General features: G+C 41.4%; 1 protein-coding gene across 1 annotated transcript; it reads right to left on the reverse strand.

The window, feature by feature from the left end:
- Positions 1–351: 351 nt before the first annotated feature.
- Positions 352–18,129, reverse strand: LOC120030781 (single-minded homolog 1-A-like). The gene is made up of 11 exons (XM_038976216.1): positions 17,955–18,129; positions 12,399–12,481; positions 11,452–11,541; positions 11,210–11,318; positions 11,016–11,101; positions 10,476–10,675; positions 10,126–10,232; positions 7,661–7,808; positions 2,129–2,294; positions 1,434–1,860; positions 352–1,097 (listed from the first exon to the last, which is right to left on the reverse strand). Exons 1-11 carry the CDS (start codon positions 18,127–18,129, stop codon positions 352–354), a joined length of 2,337 nt encoding a protein of 778 aa, XP_038832144.1.
- Positions 18,130–21,494: the final 3,365 nt, after the last annotated feature.

A 21,494-nucleotide genomic window follows, 5' to 3' on the forward strand; every position in this document is an offset into this window, starting at 1 on the left:
ACAATGAAACTCCATTTCTGACAGTGCAAATGGAATAACGTAGCTCTGTAAAAACTAAAAGAAAAGGAAACACAAGAAGTAGGATAGGAAAAAGTATTTTTGCTGGATAAGATGCAGATGAGGCAGTCGAGGCTGGGCTATAGCATGGAGATTCCATGGATCTACAGTTTCTTCTTCATGTGTTTTAGTGTGCACCCGAAATGTCAACCTATTCCCTATGTAGTGCATTACTTTTGACCAGAGCCCTATGCAGGCTTTGGTCAAAAGTAGCATGCAGGGAAATGGCACCCTATTCCCTAATGTAGGGAATATGCTGACATTTTAGACTTGGTGTTTTTGGACAAGCGGGCGTTAGCTGCCGTTGGTGATGATGACGGAGGTCCCCTTGTGTCCCGGCCCCTGCTCTGCCTGCATGCGCAGGTGTGAAGTCACGTCGTAGTGGGTGGAGCCAGCGGAGGAACAGAAGTCCCTGAGGCTCTCGGTGTCATACAGGTGCTCCAGAGCGTAGCCCGTCAGGGAGTAGGTAGCAGCTTGCTTGTCCAGATAAGGCCTCCCCGTTTGGGTTTGGGGGTGGGAAGGGTAGAGGGCTGGGGCAGGGGTAGGGGAGGAGGATGAGCAGGGGCCTGGACGGCCAAGCTGGTGGTGCAGGGGCTGGGAGAGAGGGGACAGGTCTGTCTGTCCTGTCTGCTGGAGGTAGTTTTTGGGCTTGGGGAGGTGGTGGTCAGAGCCTGGGCTACTGAGCCTGGAGAGAGGGGCAGGGCTTGATCCGGGGCTGATCACCTGACCCAGGCCACGGCACAACACACTCTGTAGCACCCCCTGAGGGTAGTCGGTGGTGAAGCAGGGGCCGGGGCCCTTCGGGAGGCCGTTGGCAGGCCCTAGAGGAGTGTCAGTGTCTGGGTGGAGCTTGCTGCGGTGCTGCAGACGATTCTCCTCCTCCTTGATCATCTGCTGCGTGGCTCGGATCAGGGTCTCGATCTTGCTCGGCTCCTGGGGGCTGGCCCGGAAGTAGTCTGCGCGGTAACGGTCCCCAGAGTCGCTGGCGGAGCCCCCGTCTGGCGAGCTGACCACACTGTCTTGGTCCCATTGGCCACGGTCTGTAGAGGGAGGGACAGGACACTGATCTTAGAGCCAACAGGAAGCTATATCCAGGGCTAAGCAGAGTTAGCAGCATGTTATCTTACGTGTTAAAACTAACCTGTATTTTGCTGCTGACCTCTTCCATGTCACCATTGCAAAGAGGTTATAACCACAAGATTTTTCCCTGGTTAAATAAAGGTTAAATAAAGCAGAGGTGGGAGATCTGAAGAGTGAGCAGGCTTTTGTACCAACCCAAATCAAATCTGTGTGTCTTTGAGCCTGCAACAGTGGAGTTCACCCATCTCCAGCCTCCTACAGTAATACAAGCTAAAGGGCCAGGGATAGGGACTTACTATGCAGACTGTGGATGGATGTGATGTGGGGCACGCTGCTCTCATATCCCTCTCCATTCTCCAGGGATGAGGTCTTGGCCAGGGGCAGCACAGAGCGGGCAGCTCCCCACCACGCCTCTCTCCCACCCTGGGGAGCACCCAGGAAGTACCTCCCTGCCTCACAGCGGCCCCGCTCGCACGTCTGCTTGTGGCCGTGTGTGTCGAGGTGGGAGTGGCTGTCGCTGGAGGTGTGGTGGTGGTGTTGCTCCTCAGTGATTGGGAGGCTGTAGCAGAGGGGACGTGGCTCGGAGAACTGCCTGTAGGCACAGGAGGTGCCAAGCCCCTCACCGTGCTCCAGCAGCTGAGGGGAAGCAGAGTCTGTGAGGGGAGATCCGGCCCAAGGGCTGTCCTGGTCCGACTCTGACCGCTCGGCCTGGAAACCAGCGTACTGCAGAGATAAAGAGAGAGGGTGAGTGCGCGAGAGAGAGGGAGAGAGACAGGGCGAGAGAGGGAGAGAGACAGGGCGAGAGAGAGGAGAAATAAGAGTCATTACCTAGGTAATCAAGAAGTGATACATCAGGTATAAGCTACCTCCCATCACCTCTCATCACCTCCCATCACTGATAGATCATGCAGTATCCTGGCTCAAATAGAGAGAGTTGCCTCTGTGTGGGATGTGTACAGGACCAGTGCTTTATGTTCCTATAGAGCCTCACCTGTGTGTAGGGGGACAGTCGGGTCTTGGCCTTGGCTCGGGACACTCTGCTCTTGGGTGCTCTGCGGTTCTCAGTGAGGCTGGTGGGAGTACTGCTGAAGGGAAAGGAGGGCTTGGTGTCTGTCACCTGGTCCAGAGACAGCTGGAGTCCTTTATACTCAGTATCCCTGCAGAAACATACACATACAGTATGTACTGTAGATCATGTAGATCAGAGGTGTCCATCCCTGTTCCTGGAGAGCTACCTTCCTGTAGGTTTTCGCTCCAACCCCAGCTGTAACTAACCTGGTTCAGCTTATCAATCAGGTGTGCTAGATTAGGGTTGGAGTGAAAACCTACAGGATGTTAGCTCTCCAGGAACAGGGTTGGAGAGCCCTGATGTAGATACACAGATATATTCCTGATTTAACTATGTGTTAGGATTACATAAAGACCATCATTAAACAAGACAAGGCAGCTCCAATGTTACGACTGTTTATCCAAGTGTGGCTTGTGCTTTTGTTTACCTGGGTATTTTATTTTTTCACTCTCTGGGGGCACGTACCCACTAACATCTGTTTGGTAATTAAAGCATGGTGTGTGTGTGTGTGTGTGTGTGTGTGTGTGTGTGTGTGTGTGTGTGTGTGTGTGTGTGTGTGTGTGTGTGTGTGTGTGTGTGTGTGTGTGTGTGTGTGTGTGTGTGTGTGTGTGTGTGTGTGTGTGTGTGTGTGTGTGTGTGAGTGAGTGAGTGGAGTGAGTGAGTGAGTGAGTGAGTGAGTGAGTGAGTGAGTGAGTGAGTGAGTGAGTGAGTGAGTGAGTGAGTGAGTGAGTGAGTGAGTGAGTGAGTGAGTGAGAGCGGAAGAGAGCGGCTTTTGGAAGGACTTGTTTCTTCATCAGGACAGTAACAAGGCCTTTAACAAACATACAACAGAGGGGAGGTTGTTCGTTCAAATACACATGCGATTAAGGGCTATGTCTGGCTAAACCAAGCCCACAGGAACACCATGCCAGGAGACAGTACTTGGAAATGGGAATTGATTTCTCTGTAAATCAGGGGTGGACTGGCCAGCTGGCATTTCGGGCAAATGCCAGATGGGCTGGTACATTTTTAGCCGAGTGGGACTGTCCAACATGATTTATTTTCACAAAAAATAAGCATTATCTGGCTACTAATGTGCCATCAAGTGGAAAGAATGGGCCGGTGTAGGGCCATCAAGGAAGAAAATGTGCCAGTGTAGGGGCCTCAAGGAAGAAAATAGCCCAGTGTGTTAGAAATGCCAGGGCCGATTTAGTGTCCCAGTCCTCCCCGTATGGATTCTGTTCACTATGATGAATCAAGTTGGAGAAGATGGATGGAAAAATCTGGACATGGTTTACTCTGGCCAAACACTGATCCATCCTCCACACACACACAAACAGACACACACACCCCAAGCATGTGCACATGCTCACTCGCACACAGACACATATACAGGTACATGTCACACACAATCACAATCAAGAAATACACGTTCCATACAAACACCATCAAAAACATAAAGAATAGTATTCTCATAGGATCAGGTCAGGTCTCGCATTTCAGTGCATGACACACACACCAACTCCTTTACGTGATAAAGTGTTCGTGTCTCTCTGTAAACACAGAGTATTGCCTAAGAAAGGTCAGGGATCACAGTGACAGGCTCTGGCCAATAGGAAGGGACGGAAGGTGGAAGGGTTATCAGTACTAGCCAATAGGACGAGGCAGATAGGTTATCAGTACTAGTACACATAGAGGCAGTTCAACCAGAGGTGAACTCCTGCGTTCCTGTGTTCCCTACTAGCTGTGTGTTAATCAGTGTAGACTAGTACACCTCTACCTGCTACTGTGTGAATCACCTACCACTGCCTCTGATAACAACAGTGACAAAGGGGCTGTGATAGTTCTCTGATGAACTGTCTAAATCCGATGCCATTCTCTCAGAAATTTAGGGGGAAACAATGAACTCATTATTATCATTATTATTTAGCCTCAGACAAGACAGGAACACTCAGTGGATGACATTGTATTGTTATCTCTCTCTCTGCTAATGAACTGAGTTACTATGAATTCACTGACTGACTGATGCTATTCTCACAGATACGTTGAGGCAAACAACACGTTTGCACATTGTCTCATTACAGCTTAATGTCTCACACGATAAAACATCTCAACAAGGTCACAAGACGGTACTAATTGACTGTACAGTATGTGATTCAATCAAAATAAAACAATTGTTAAAAAAAAAAAGATCACATGGGGGGAATGAAAAATCTCCATCCAAACTTTAAACTCTCTACTCTCTCACCAAGCTGGCAGCCATAAACGCTCCTCATCTTTATGGCCTATCAATTAAAACCTCATAAACACCGTTATGGATATGGGGAGGGGGGTAGTCTGCGGCTGCGGCAGTGCGTGTCGAGTCATTTCCTTCTTCTCTCCTCTGTACGGAGAAGCCTCTTCTGCCTCCTCTGGCTAATGGAGTGTTTTATGGGCCTAATTAATTTACTGAAACAGTTTTACATCTGCAGCAATACACGTTACACACAGCAGCACACCAGGAAATAGGCTAAATATCCCATCCTAGAAGGCAGTGGCACCGTTTCCACAGACCTAACCGGAAGGTACAGATGTAGGATCTTAATTTGAGCCAGTTTGCTACAGCAGGAAAATAATCCTGCAGAAACAGGAAATGTGAATTATTATGTGGAATATAATTATACGATTTCTAAGTGGAAATTACAAACTTCAGAAGCCTTTTTAAACCTCAAATACATGACAAGTTTTACATTTCCTGCATTATAGGAAAGTTCTCCTGCAACAAGGTGATCAAATTAAGATTCTACATCTGTACTGAGCCAATACTAACACACAGAACCAATAGAGCTTGACTCAGACTATATCTATATCTATATCTGGACTGTTTGCAGTTCAGATGATAAAGCAAGTGCATGGCGAGTGAAAAGAGGTTTGAACGTTATGGTGACTTTTCCAGTGGAAAACTGGGTTGAAGCAAATTGTGTTGCTTATCAGTGCTCATGCATGACGGAGGCCCACACTTAGCTCAATACCACTGTCTGAGAAAGACAGTCCACCAGACCTGGGTTCAAACTGTATTAGTTTTCTTTCTAATACTTAAGCTTGACTGGATTGAGGTTTGCCAAGGCCAATAGAGACAATGGAATAGTGCCAACAGTGAAATCACTTCTATCTGACACCTCAGGCCAGGTTGACTCAACCAAACAAATTAAAACTATTAGGAAGAAAAAAAGACTTTGTGAACCCATGCTTGACTGAGACAGTTGACACAGTCTGCAGACAGACAGATGGACATGTTGTTCATTCCAGAGACACCTTGCCAACTGACTTTCCCTTCCTGGGTGAGGGTTCCAAAGGTAACAGCCAAGTCCATAGACATGAATAAGCTTTTGTAAACCTGATAACTCAATGACCTCAACACACAGACACCCACGCTACTCAACACAATAACTATACTACACACAGACACCCACACTACTCAACACAATAACTATCCTACACAGACACCCACGCTGCTCAACACAATAACTATAATACACACAGACACCCACACTACTCAACACAATAACTAATCTAGACACAGACACCACACTACTCAACACAATAACTATTCTACACACAGACACCCACACTACTACACAATAACTATTCTACACACAGACATCCACACTACTACACAATAACTATTATACACACAGACATCCACACTACTACACAATAACTATTCTACGCACAGACATCCACACTACTAAACAATAACTATTCTACACACAGACATCCACACTACTACACAATAACTATTATACACACAGACATCCACACTATTACACAATAACTATTCTACACACAGACATCCACACTACTACACAATAACTATTCTACACACAGACATCCACACTACTACACAATAACTATTATACACACAGACATCCACACTACTACACAATAACTATTCTACACACAGACATCCACACTATTACACAATAACTATTATACACACAGACATCCACACTACTACACAATAACTATTCTACACACAGACATCCACACTACTACACAATAACTATTCTACACACAGACATCCACACTATTACACAATAACTATTATACACACAGACATCCACACTACTACACAATAACTATTCTACACACAGACATCCACACTATTACACAATAACTATTCTACACACAGACATCCACACTACTACACAATAACTATTCTACACACAGACATCCACACTATTACACAATAACTATTCTACACACAGACATCCACACTACTACACAATAAGTATTCTACACACAGACATCCACACTACTACACAATAACTATTATACACACAGACATCCACACTACTACACAATAACTATTCTACACACAGACATCCACACTACTACACAATAACTATTCTACACACAGACATCCACACTACTACACAATAACTATTCTACACACAGACATCCACACTATTACACAATAACTATTATACACACAGACATCCACACTACTACACAATAACTATTATACACACAGACATCCACACTACTACACAATAACTATTCTACACACAGACATCCACACTATTACACAATAACTATTCTACAGCAGAAGAAAGTGACAGTAAACAACTTTCAGTTTTTCAAGAAAATATGATTCTAAATTGAAAACAGTGATAGACCGCTGCAGCCTGCCTGTCAGCTACTGTAAACTCTCACCCTATTAGACAGAAAAATCTAACAGAACATTTCATCCTAACATCTACAGAACAACAACAAACACAGTCGACAGGCTTTGATGAGACGAAAATACACAATTTCGTTCCACTATAAATGAGCTCAACAAATAAAAAGTCCTATTTACAATCCTGTCAAAACTTACCTTCAACAAACACCTCATCCACTACACTTAAGTCATTTAAGCAAATGAACAAAAATGTGTCATGTTTCTTATTAACCTAAAAATAAATATATTTCTTATTAACCTCTCGTTAATTGCTTTGCAGTGATGGCTTGTGTAAACCTCGGGTGCCAATACTCATTATCTTATCAGAGAGGGAAACGACAGCTAAGCTGAGCTACAAAGAAGTCTGTGTGTGTGTGTGGTGCTGTGTAAAAATCTGAACAGGCTCAAGCCTGGCCTGACCCTCCCAGAGCCAGGAATCACATCAGACCAAACAAATCAAGGACAGATGTGACTGCTGATCTCGCTCTCTGCGGTGCCATGCCTCCCGATAGGAGATATAACCATCCACTGAAGAAATACCAGACACCCTAGACCTACAGCACCATTCTTTCCACTGACAGTACTACAGACTTATTGGTGATGTACAGACAAACCAAAAGGGCAGGCTATACACACTGTGGGACTAGCACACATATTATGACCCACTGATGTAGTGTTGGTCCTGTATGTTATCCACCAAGGATCACATAAGAAATAACTGTTGTACAATGGCTTTCATGTGTTATCCTCTGGGGTTTTGCTGAGGTACCTACGTGAGGACGTAGTTGACACTGACGATACAGTGGGGTCTGGAGGAACGGCTGTTGTGTACGATGGTGGCATAGCTCTGGACCCAAACCCAGCCACCCTGCTTAGCCAGGAACCTATAGTACTTAGTGGTCACTTGGCCTTTCACCAGCACTGGAGAGAGAGAGAGAGAGAGAGAGAGAGAGAGAGAGAGAGAGAGAGAGAGAGAGAGAGAGAGAGAGAGAGAGAGAGAGAGAGAGAGAGAGAGAGAGAGAGAGAGAGAGAGAGAGAGAGAGAGAGAGAGAGAGAGAGAGAGAGAGAGAGAGAGAGAGAGAGAGAGAGAGAGAGAGAGAGAGAGAGAGAGAGAGAGAGAGAGAGAGAGAGAGAGAGAGAGAGAGAGAGAGAGAGAGACAGACAGACAGACAGACAGACAGACAGACAGACAGACAGACAGACAGACAGACAGACAGACAGACAGACAGACAGACAGACAGACAGACAGACAGACAGACAGACAGACAGACAGACAGACAGACAGACAGAGAGAGGGGGAGTGAGAGAGTTAGAGGTAAACTGAAATTCTTGTTTATATCATTGTTCAAAATAATGAAGCATTAATTAGTGGCCATGTATAACATAATGTGGATGATATGATTGTAGTGCAACATGGATGTGGTTCAAAGTAGAACAGGTTATTGCAATTACTCTGTCATATGCACAAAATATATTAGAACTGATAAAATATAATTAAAAAATATAATATTTTATTTGTCAGATAATAATTTAGACTCTGGTGACGTGAAACCATAATATCAATCAGATAGTTCATAAAGCAATTTAGAAATGGAAAAACAGGCACTTTGTTTCAGGTGATGTAAGCTATTATTAAAGTACAATTACAATGCATCCAGAAAGTATTCAGAGCCCTTGACTTTTTCACATTTTGTTACGTTACATCCTTATTCTAAAATTGATTAAATAAATAAAAAATCACAATAACTCATAATGACAAAGTGAAAACAGGTTTTTAGATATTTTTTGGGGCGAATGTATTCAAAATAAGAAAGAGAAATACCTTATTTACATAAGAATTCAGACCCTTTGCTATGAGACTGTCACGTGTGCTCCCTCTCTGGCATCTAGGTCACCAGGCTGCTCGTTATACAACTTGATTGGAGTCCACTTGTGGTAAATTCAACTGATTGGACATGATTTGGAAAGGCACACACCTGTCTATATAAAGTTCCACAGTAGCAGCATTGAAGGTCCCCAAGAACACAGTGGCCTCCATCATTCTTAAATGGAAGAAGTTTGGAACTACCAAGACTCTTTCTGAGCTGGCCACCCGGGAAAAACTGAGCAATCGGGGGAGAAGGGCCTTAGTCAGGAAGGTGACTATGAACATGATGGTCACTGACAGAGCTCCAGAGTTTCTCTGTGGAGATGGGAGATCCTTCCAGAAGGACAACCATCTCTGCAGCACTCCGCCAATCAGGCCTTTATGGTAGAGTGGCCAGACGGAAGCCACTCCTCAGTAAAAGGCACATGACAGCCCGCTTAGAGTTTGGCAAAAGACACCTAAAGATTCAGACTATGAGAAACAAGATTCTCTGGTCTGAAGAAACCAAGATTGAACTCTTTGGCCTGAATGCCAAGCTTCATGTCTGGAGGAAACCTGGCTCCATCCCTACGGTGAAGGATGGTGGTGGCAGCATCATGCTGTGGGGATGTTTTTCAGCGGCAGGGACTGGGAGACTAGTCAGAATTGAGGGAAAGATGAACGGAGCAAAGTACAGAGAGATCCTTGATGAAAACCCACTCCAGAGCACTCAGGACTTCAGACTGGGGTGAAGGTTCACCTTCCAAAAGGACAACGACCCTAAGCACACAGCCAAGACAACGCAGGAGTGGCTTCGGGACATGTCTCTGAATGTCCTTGAGTGGCCCAGCCAGAACCCGGACTTGAACCTGATCGAACATCTCTGGAGAGGCCTGAAAATATCTGTGCAGCAACGCTCCACATCCAACCTGACAGCTTGAGAGGAACTGCAGAGAAGAATGGGAGAAACTCCACAAATAAAGGTGTGCCAAGCTTGTAGCGTCATACTCAAGAAGACTTGAGGCTGTACTCGCTGCCAAAAGTGCTGCAACAAAGTACTGAGTAAAGGGTCTGAATAATTACGTAAATATGATATCAGTGTTTTATTTTTAATACATTTGCAAAAATGTCTAAAAATCTCTTTTGCATATGGTGTATTGTGTGTAGTTTGATGAGGAGGGGAAATGTGGAAAAAGTCAAGGGGTGTGAATACTTTCCGAATGCACTGTAAGTACATTATATATGTGTATAACATTCAGCATAGACAGTGGTGTTAGTTATGCCTTTTGTATTACTATTGCCACTACACTGTTAATATATCACAGATAGAAAATTCTAGTGCTGAGGACTGGGAGATAGTAACTGTAGGAGAGCAAAACAAACCTAACTCACACAAGTGGTGTGCACATCTCAGGTGGAAGGAGTCACAGCTATGGACATGGTGATAGAGCGTCTTCTCTATAAGATCCTGGGGCTCATAGCCTGTCAGCTCAGCTACCCTGGGACATACACAATATTAAATACACTCATAATTACATATATATATGCATACAGAATGTACCCAATTTCCACATCTTCCTCATTATTTCAGATGTGTATGACTACTCATGCATCTATGTAGCATTTATGAAGATGTTATGAATGCTCTACAAAGCCGTTAGAAATTGTTTCAAGTGGAGCCTTAAGTATTTGGGACGACTAAGCTTCTCCAGTGTGTGAGTGGCGTTAAATACTGTATTTACCTGGAGTCGAGGAAGATGAGCTTCATATCCAGGCTGGCTCTGAACATGAACATGTTGCTGTGTAGTTTGATTTCAGTGACAGCGCTAGGGGGTAGAGAGTGGCCCACCGCCACCAAGCCCACGTTCTGATAGCAGCCATCAAATGGAGACATGTCCAGGCTGTACTGACGGATCTTTAGGTACCCGCTGCAGTGGATCACCTGACAGAATTGTACACACAAATATGCATGTAGGCCTACAATACATAAGAATACACATATGGAAATATGTATTCAACCAGTTTAGAGGTATTGCAAGAGATTTCTGTTATTATGGACTGCATGGGAACGGAGAGTTTCTAGCAGGGCTAAAACTACAGTTTGATGGATTTTTCAAAAAACAACTGCAGTTTGCCAGAAAAGTTGAAAACATAGGCTTCATTTATAAAGACGATGTGCAAACTATCAAGAATTCAGTCACACAAGCAGTACAAACTGGAATGACTGACTATATAATCTAACATCTTCGACATTGAGAAAGATGGCAGCAACATAGGCCTACCTTGTATCCACCACATGTCAGACCAGCATTTCTTTTCGCGAGGACGCATTTCATTCTCAAGAAGAACGAACGTTCCATTTCATGTTCTTCAAAGACAGAGAGAAAACGCAATCAAAGACGACCATATAATGTAAATACCATGACACATGATTCAGTGCTCATTCAGTCACCATAGCACACACAGGTTACCATACCTTGGACAAAGTGCGAGTGGGAGGGTTGGTGAGCTGTCAGCACGGCTGTCATTTCGTCGTGGTCAGCGGGGTGGATGTACTCGTAAATACTATTTCCCGTCAGCTCTACCTGTTAAAATACACGTTTAGTCATTGTTTTCAAGGAACGTAAAACATAGGACTATAGGCTATGTCTACCGTAGCACAAAGCACAAGGATCGATTTAAATCGAATGCAAAATAAAGCAATCAGTAGCAGCGTACCTGTGATAATCCCAAATGGACCGATGCTGTTTCAGATATGTACATTATTTTCCCGTCCGGAGCAACCACAAAAATGAACCCGTCCAACGTCTGAAAAATAAATGTAATGTATATTTTAATTAGGTCCAACGTGGACAAAATGTGCGTAGACCTTTGCCTAGCTAGGCCTACATATTAATGCTACTATACAGGTTATTAGATCATGTAATTTCTCATATTAATAATCAATCAATCTGTTGTCAATACAAAATAAGGAAAATATCGGAGACACGTCTATGACAGCATCGTAGCATAGTGTTTTTTTTATTGATTGACTGTATCAAAAAGGTTGTTACCAATTAGCATAATAATAATAATAACACAATTTACTTCAATGTATCCAAATTATTTATATTGAAATTATTAATTATCTTGAACTTATCAATAGAAAAACACTAATAATGTCTGCATACTTATTAATATCATTATGATCATTATTATAGTCTAGCACTTCGACTATACTAGGCCATGGTGCTTTTGCTGTGTTGCATTTAGTGTTCCTACATGATCGTAACAGATCATGTAGGAACGAACCCTTGTTAACTAGAGACTCCTGGAGGAGAGAAGAGAGGCGCAGCGCGTGACTATGAATGCGTTGAAGATATTTCCAGATTTATATCCACAAGAATGAGAGCAGCAGGAGGGAGGCGTTGTGAGGAAGAAAATCGCTCTCCTTTTAAAGCATGGATAACGGGCGACTACTGCTGCTGTCACGTGGGATAATGATAATAATAATAATAATGATAATAATAATAATACAATAAAAAATAAATCATGCATACAGAATTTACAATAATAAAAACACGTTTTACATTCGACATTTTTTAAACATTTCTATTATTATTCCAAAGATAAAAATGGTGTTCATAATTCAAATAAGTCTGCACCTGTAGGATATGTGATCCCACCTGTAACAGATGTGATCCCAGCTCTCGCCCAACATTATCCAGAGATCTGGTCCGACTCACGTGGCCCCAGGACTCTCCCAGCCCTGCAACACACATGGGAAAATAAGACATAATAATACTCATTATCATAATAACCAAACATGACAATAATAATCTTACATAGGCCCAATATCCTTATAGAGAGGATGCCTTTGGGATGCATACATTTTCGACGTAATTGTGTACATTTAATAATATGGCTATCAGCGTTAAAATCAATGATAGGCATATCATAATAATATTCACACTTGAAATAAATATAATGTTTGGGTCTATATTTAAAAACCTAATATTATTCGTTCAATTGAGCACACCTGATTTCACAGCGAACGAAAATATTTTCGCATTGAACGGACTGTAAACAGGTTGGCAAGACATTGGACGTGCAAATCTCCCCCGCACACCCAAAGGAACCAACAAAACCCGATAAAGCAAATAAGAGTTGCTGTCCCCGGTAAACCACCGCGCAATCCCGATTGAAATGCAAATTCCATACGAAAACAAACACGCGCCAGTGCAAAGATCACAACAACGACAGAAACATTTCGCATTTTAATATTAACCAAAAATGCACTTCACGTTTACACAACGGAAACAAACAAATTACTCCTTAACCACAACTCAAATATGCAGCCTCTTCACTACAGGAGCTGGACCATTCAGTGTCATATGGAAAATCATTTATTATTCAATAGACAATGATTTAATCTCAATCTCTTAACTTTTAGCATTTCATATCATTCTAATGAATGACCATCACTCATAGACCTACTGGTGATAACGTGGGGGGGGGGGGGGGGGGGGACCAGGGACTTTTTTTGTGTGTCAATACGTCACGTTTTAAGGTAATTGCAATTAAGCAGGGCCATAGGTGGGTTTCCACTAGGTACCAAAGCCACAAAGTCAAAAATGTCTATATTGTAAAAATGTAGGAAGAAATAAATGTTTTTTGGTCTTAATTTAAGATTAGGGTTAGATTTAAAATCACTTGAAAATAGAATTGCACAAATAGGTTGTGGTAACTAGTCCCACCCCATAGCTGGGACTCTATGTGCCTCTCCGCGCCGTGGTAATCTGTGTGGAAGCTCGAGCTGGGGCCTTTAGGTTCTCGCACTTGACCTACCGCAGGGAATTAGGCTCTCTTCGACATCAACGCGCGTTTAAGATAATCACATTACATTCAGAAATAGGATCTAAAGATACTCCTGCGACATGAAGTGCTCCAAACTGAACAAAAGTAGGCCTACATTTCAAACAAAAGAGGCGTTAGCGACGACTCAAAGATTAGTCTGGAGAGCCCTGTCCTGAAAGAGTGTTCAATTGCTCGCATGCAGGGTTAGAAAATTGTATTCGTCTCCTATAAAATTGCAGTTGGAAAAGCTCCCAGTTTCTCTGAGCTCAATTTGTTATTTTGCTCACGTGCGCGTCCACAACAGATTTAGATCATTATTTACATGGGCCTCAGCTCTTAGAAGAAGCATAATACGTTGTGTAGGCCAACACACAAATATATCGTGTCCCATTAATTGTGCAGGTTTCAACAACGTATAGGAATATAAAAAGCTTAAAAATCCTTCCAAGAAATGGGCTAGGCCTAATAATGTCCTATGCTGGAATTATGATTCTAATATTGCATATTTGCGTCAGCAACGCCTGACAAGCCAGACATATGGTTTGCTGTTATGGTTATCTATTGTCGAAACATTTTGTTGAACCAAATAAAATGTGAGGTGGCCCAAATACGCATTGTATGCCTGTTTGTGTTTTCGATTAATCTTACAGCGGCGGAAGACTTCAGCAAAACAAACGCATCAACGCGTCTCTCCCGCTCTCTCTCTCTCTCTTATGTGACTTGTAATTCAACACCGTGGGACAACATAGGGTGGATGAAAGGTTATTGACCGCTCGCTGTCAATAACGGCCATAAAACACTTTCACCTCTATACATTTTCATATAATATTTTACTAGCGAATACTCGGAACATTTTCTTTTCAATAAACGCGGTCACTTTCCGGGCCTAATTCGACATTGTGTTGTGTGTTTCAAGGCGATTTGCTTTGCACTCCTCGCAGCAGTGTGTGTGTGTTTGGACAGCCCTTTAAGACAGCAGAGGCTATTTAATGAGGAAAGCACATGGCTCCCAATACGGATCGTAAAACGCATCAGTGACAGGACCCTCCTAAACTGAGTATACAGAAGATTCCCCCATACAGCCACTATCCCTTCCTCCCTGTGAGACTGTAGCTTCAATTATTCATCAGTTTATTTTACCATATGCTAGTGTTGGGAAACGACCGCATGCTTTGTTTCCTTATCAAGTGTGGAAACGGTGAGCTGTAGCCTAATAAAATCATGGAACGGTGATAAAAAACGAATTAAGCATAGTCCTGTCATAATTTCCTCATCATTCCATTCACCCAGACAAACGGTGACTGAAATGAGCTTCTGGTGAGAACGGGTGTACATAGGCTACTAACGCTAAATAGACTATTTCTGGTTTAAATTGTTTTCTTTCTACACTCCTCTTTTATCAATATTAAAGAGTAGGCGGGCCTATCTATAAGAAGCTTAGATTGATAGCCTATGATAGCCTATAGCCTACACTGTAAGGAAAAACTCACATTTTAGGTATTATCAACAGTAAAAAAAAAACGTATCTTTGGAGCGCCAAAAACCTTTGCACCACTAGTGGGTGCATGGTAGGCCTATTGTTGTTTCTGGCTCATTAACATATTTTGAGGCGTGCCTTGTAAGAGGCTATATTTGTTGCACCTGTGAATGCTGTACCAATTTAACTTCTATGGTTATCATGGCTCATCGATTTAAAATGTATAGGGGACAGATTGGAGTGGCCTGATTTGGGGGATTTTCACTAGATGTAAGCGAAAGTAGGGTCCTTTGGAGAAAGGATTGTTGACATATATTTTACATTTGTATGATTGAGAAATAATTAATTGAAGTTGGAATATTTATCACATTTTCGCCTTACCCTGACCTCCTTTAAGACGCCAAAATGTTTCATCTGTAGGTGCTACAAATCAAAGATTGGTGTCATATGAAGATTTACCGCTTGCTCGGTGATATCAGTTATATTTTTCTTATAAAAAATGTATGACATAAATGTATTAATATTGAAAAATATAAAACATGAACATTGAAAATATAGGCTACCATTTTGGATTTGGCTAATTTCTCTATATATTGCTGAACATAATATACTATACAGGCTATCAAAGTTCCAGAGTGGGATCTCTGCTACTTTTAGAGTAATGATCCAATTTCTAAGTATTATCAATGAGTGAATGTGAAAATGGATTCAAAATGGTCGCCCTCTGCTGGTGATTTGCAGGATGAGCAATGATTCAAGTTAAAGGAGGGCTGTGATTGGTTACATTGCCTACTTCGTCAATTTCTCTGTATAAAATGGTCCATAAATTTAAAACTAGCAGAGATCCCACTCTGAAACTTTGATATGTCTGTAGAGTAGGTAGACCTATATTATGTTAAACCATAGGCCTATATTGAAAACATTTGGCAAATCAAATTTTTCCATTGTTATAAATTAATATAAGAAAATTGTTATTGAAATCAAAATACTGCCAATATCACAGAGAAGGCAGTAAAGCTTCATATGAAACCAATTTTTGCTTTGTAGCACCTACAGATGAAACATTATAGAGTATTAAAGGGTAAGACGAAAATTTCACAAATATTCGAAATTCAAGTCTTTATTTCTCAATTATGCTTTAAGATACAAATGTCAAATATATGTCAACAATTCTTCCTCCAAAGGACCCTTCTATGGATTCAATTTCGTGAAAATCCCCCAAATCATGTTTTTTGTTTTGTTTTTAGTTCGTGAAGAATCCCCCAATACAAAGTAGGTTTATAGTGTAAATCAGATATGTGGACCTTGGACAACTCAGTAAAACACTGATGAAGATAAAATTAACAATAGACAAGATATGACACTTGTCATAACAACGTCAAAACAACCATCGCGTGTGCTTATAGAATTAGTCAATTAGACTTTAGATGACATATGTTCAGTAGGCCTATTACGTGCAGTGTTCCACTTGTAAGTCGCTCTGGATAAGAGCGTCTGCTAAATGACTTAAATGTAAATGTAAATGTTATACTGACTGCATTAACATTATTGATAGGCTAATATCTACGGGTACGCCCAAGACGCCCGTGCATGCGATGAATCGTTGATCACCTGCAACGTCATACATAGGTTAGGCCTATAGGCCTAAAAACAACATTCGACACATAGGGGGAATCGATCTTAAGCAAAATCCACAATCCATATACTCTCGTGCGTTTTTTTGTGTTGGTGTGTGTCTTAACAGCCTGAGCTTGAGAAGTAATTCTTGAGAAGTCGCTTCTCTTCTTTGCCTCAGTGTTACAAGGCCCCCATATGTTCGTAAGGATCAGACCGCTAGTCGCTCGGGCGACGCTAATTGGCGCGGCTCTGTAGCGGTCACGCAGAACAGGGGCCCGTTGAGACCACGGGGAGAAGGTGGCAAATGACGGCTAATCGTCTTCCAGGGGCATCATGGTCGCCTGACTCTGAAAGGGGACTACACGTGTATAAATGTAAAAAGACACGCACAGTGTATTCTTCACAGACAAAGAGGTGTGTACAGCGGTCCATTTATGCGCGCACACTACTTATTTCACAGGACATTGTGTGCATAAAGTTGCTATCTTTAGGCTACTTAGGCATAAATCAAGTTTGTTTTGGAAAAACATTAGGGTAGATTCTGATTGAATAAATTCCAATTAAAAACATTTCTTAGTCCTAGTTAATAATATTGACACAATTTCATGGCCATAATTCAAAAGTCCTACAAAAGTTACCTTAAGTCGTATGGCATTTTGACCATCTCTCTGATTGCCTATATTTGACTATATATACCCAACTAAAATATAAAACTATTCCATATATCAGTATGGGAAATAACATAGGTAAATAACAGTATTCCCTTCACGTGCAACAGTGGCGAGATTATTGAATGGAATTTAATTGGGCCTAACGAGTTATGTTGTGCAACATATAGCTTAATTTAGATGCATGTAGGCCTGCACATCTCCCATACGTAAACACAATCATTACTGTAGTCTTATTGATTTTCGTGTAAATGAGGAGAAGTGGCAGCACAGGCGTTTTGCAGAATGAGAGCGGAATTAAAACGTTAATAACATGACATGATTCATCATTATAAGACATCATTATAATATAACACATGTATATCAGTGTATAGATGAGGCAACAAAGTCATTTGATAATATGTGGCAACATTTGGAATTATGATTTGAATTATTATCCTTGCATAAGAACATGAATTTCTAGCACCAAAATAAAAACAAAAAGCATAACTGTAACACAAATATAATATTAAATACACCAATAACACTTATGATAACATCAATATAAACGTTGGTTGTTATAATAGCCTAATAATAATCATCATAATATAACAACGTTTAATATAATAATATCATAACCTTACCTTCAGGAAAAACAATTCTCATTTTCAAGTAACTTGTTGTGAGTCGAATAATTGAAGCTTTATCAAGCTGAGACGTGATGGCAGAGGGTAAAGGCAATAGTTTGGCCAGCTCATAGAATTCACTATTTTCCTTTTCCCGTCGAGTCCGGGCAGCATTTTTCGATTTTTCTTTCATTTTCAAATAATTATATTTTCCACGACCTGGGCGTGAATTCACCAAACAATAAAAGTCAGTCAATATACAGATCTCAATTCTAGATCATTTTACTACTTTGCCACCCATGCATTCTGTTTTACGCGCTGGCTCTTCAAAAGCACGAACTGTATTTCTCTGGCGCGGATACCTGGTGTGGTGGGTCAAGATAACGCCGTAGCTGCTCGGTTCTCCTTCCTGACTAAATCCAGAAATAAAATATGAACATTCCCATGTTACTTCCAGGATAGATTAAGATGGTGAAGAAGGATCTGAGTATCCTGTTTATTATGAGGAGTAATCGGCCATAGCTCCAGATTCACTGTACATGACGTCCACTTGGGCCCAACATCTCTGTGAGGAGTTCAGGTCCTTCACACCGTTTCCGAAGACATCATGTCCCCCTGAAAAAATCATAATAATATGCGCGAATACATTAACACTTTGAACCTAATATTGTTCAAGTAGGCATAGGCCTACTGATGTAAAATTGTAATTTGCATACGTTCAATTGCACCAGATAGGCCTTGTAAAATGTGAACATCACACTTGTGGTGACCATTGATTGCAATGCGCATTACGCACCAATTAGGTAGGCTTACTAAACTTTAGTAATTAGCCTAGAGACAGAATGCCAATACGCACACTCTCATTTTAGTGGTCCTTAATAATGACTGCATCTTCGTTTCAAGGCAGTGTCAGATAAGGTATTGGAAACATGCTAGATTATCAACCTACCTCGGAACGTCGACACAACCAACCCCAACTTTTTTTTCCAGAAGTCCGCAGCAATGTTACCTTTTCTCACTTCTGTTCTCATGTCCTAGTTTCCCCGAAAATCCTCAGTAGAACTTCAACTACGACAGCAGAGGCACACTATACTTCCCTCATCTCTGCTTTAGGGTTGCGAGTGTATCAAAAGTAGTTTTTCAAACCCCTCCTCTGTTTTTAACTCTGTCTCCCTATTTCTCCTGTAGAATCTGAGAACAGCCCACCCCCGCGTTTCTACCAGCCAGCCTGTCCCTCATTGGGCAGTAAGTAGTCTGGTCCATTTCCCTATTGGGCATTATTATTATTATTAACGTGTCAGTGCTCGATGTGAATCCAGGATTTGCTCGTATAGATCCTCACCTCTAGTCTTGTTGAAATCATCCTGGGGACATTATAGAGGGCCATACGGCTCATGTTATTCGTTTATTAGATAGGCTTATACGTTGATATATATCTATTTTTATAGCGATACATTGTTTTAGATATATTGTTTTATTGCTGTGTGAACCAAGTTTAGCATATAGGGCTAGTCGTTTGTTATCGTCTGATTCTCCAGATTAAAATTAAAGCGTTCATATTTCATAGTCCTAATAAGGAAATATAGGCTATGTTTAGGGATATGGAGGAATAAAATAGTAGGCTAATAACCAAAAAGTATAAACACGATTATGGTCAAATGTAAAAATGTCAAGTGGTTAAAAAATAGTAGGTATGCAAAATGTTTTTCAAATGTAATAACTCGGGGATAGCAGGTTAGATGACCGTGCACTATAGACGGACTTCAATTCCATAACATAACCTGAGGTATGTTGATAGACCAGTGCCACAATGCATTTAGTCCGCGGAGTTTATTCAATTGCCTGATGCAGTTGATAAACTGCCAAACCAGATGGCAGATATGGAAACGCTGGATGTCTAGGGTCTATAGGGTACGTTTTACGCAAAACAGATTAATAATGTACGTTAGTGATATTGAATAAAATTGAAAATGTTGCGATATTGAAATGATTCTTTATTGAAAATATGAGGAATATATGAAAGATAGGCCTAGAATATATGTCGACGGGACATTTTTCACGCCATTTCGATACCTAGCAATTTTTGTAGGAGGTTAGGAGAGTATTTTTTGCTTACCTCTAACCCTAACCCCAGTCTCCTTACCTGCTACGAAAAAGTCACTTCAGTATCAAAGTGGCGTGAAAAGAGTGTTTCCCATATGTCGACCTTTCCGTTTTATTTTCGATAAAACAGACAATTGCACAAAATAAAATCGCTTATGACTAACGGCAAAATATATAATTATAGCCCCAGCAGTTAATATACAAAAATAAGAATTTGTTAATTCAATGTAACCCAGGTTTAAACAACTAGGCCTATGCGAAATCAATTTGGAACGTAATAGACCGTTTTTTTCTCTGATGTTGATACCATATTGGGATACGTTAACGGAAAGACAAGTGTGCCCTTGCCCATCACTCTCCCACCCCACCTCATCCACACTCTTCTAGTCTTTCTCCCATCATGTGTTGTGTTCGTATTTCTTTCACTTTCGACACGGACGCCCAGATGATATGATATCTCCTGCGGCGCGCGATGAAGAAAAATAACCCAGGATGCGGTGCATGCACGGAATAGTTGACGCCAGTTTAACCTTTTCGTAAAACCCAAATTTACTACTAATTAGACTGCAAATATCTGTGGAAAAGAGAATAGAAAATACTCGAGCTTATTAAGTCCCCAGGATGGACTTAAAATTATGCCATACAGTAAAACATCTACCTAGGCTACCTTCACTGGGTAGGCATTATTATCCTAACATGACGAAATTCACAGCAACATGTTCACTGTCATTGATGGCCTTAATCGACAGTAATGTGGCATGCCTCAAGTTAGACAATCTAACGATGTTTTGTCAAAATGGCTACACACAGAGATAGCCTACATTCCACTGTGAAAATAACAGAAACGTTCATCCTTAAGAATCTAAGCTGGGGTTCTACTAAAATAACATTTGGCATTGTTTTAAGATGGTCATACCAAGGATCATTTAGCTATGATTTTGAATTTTAGGACCCCTTTAGGTAGGCCTATAAAAAAAGTATTTACTTACTTGATGAAACATTGAATTTGGCCTTACTGCTATTAGTTTATAGAAACACATTGAATAACAGATTCATACATGGAAAAAACGATTATCAAAAAGTTAATACAAATGTTTATTTTAAAGTGTATGTCCTATATCTGAGAGATTAAAGATCAGGAAATACGTTTTTTTTAACCCATATTAAAAACAAAAATACATTTTGGGCACTAAACTATTTCCATAAATCTGGTACTGGGCTACCTTCAGATGAGTCTTGTGGGTGTCCTAGAGCAAAACAACATGTATATGTTCATGATAGCCTCGCCTTTCTATAGAGGGGTCATATTAGTGTGTAGCCCAAACTGATAATTCAGACGAAAGTTGGCAGATCAGTGGTAAGACTTCAGATGTGTCCCATGAAGTGACGCTTGTGGGGGTAGTAGAGAAAAACGGAGAACATATTAGTTTGTAGGCCAAACCGTTCAGATGACAG

The sequence above is a fragment of the Salvelinus namaycush genome, chromosome 37, assembly GCF_016432855.1.
Source record: "Salvelinus namaycush isolate Seneca chromosome 37, SaNama_1.0, whole genome shotgun sequence".
NCBI classification, from domain to species: Eukaryota; Metazoa; Chordata; class Actinopteri; order Salmoniformes; family Salmonidae; genus Salvelinus; species Salvelinus namaycush.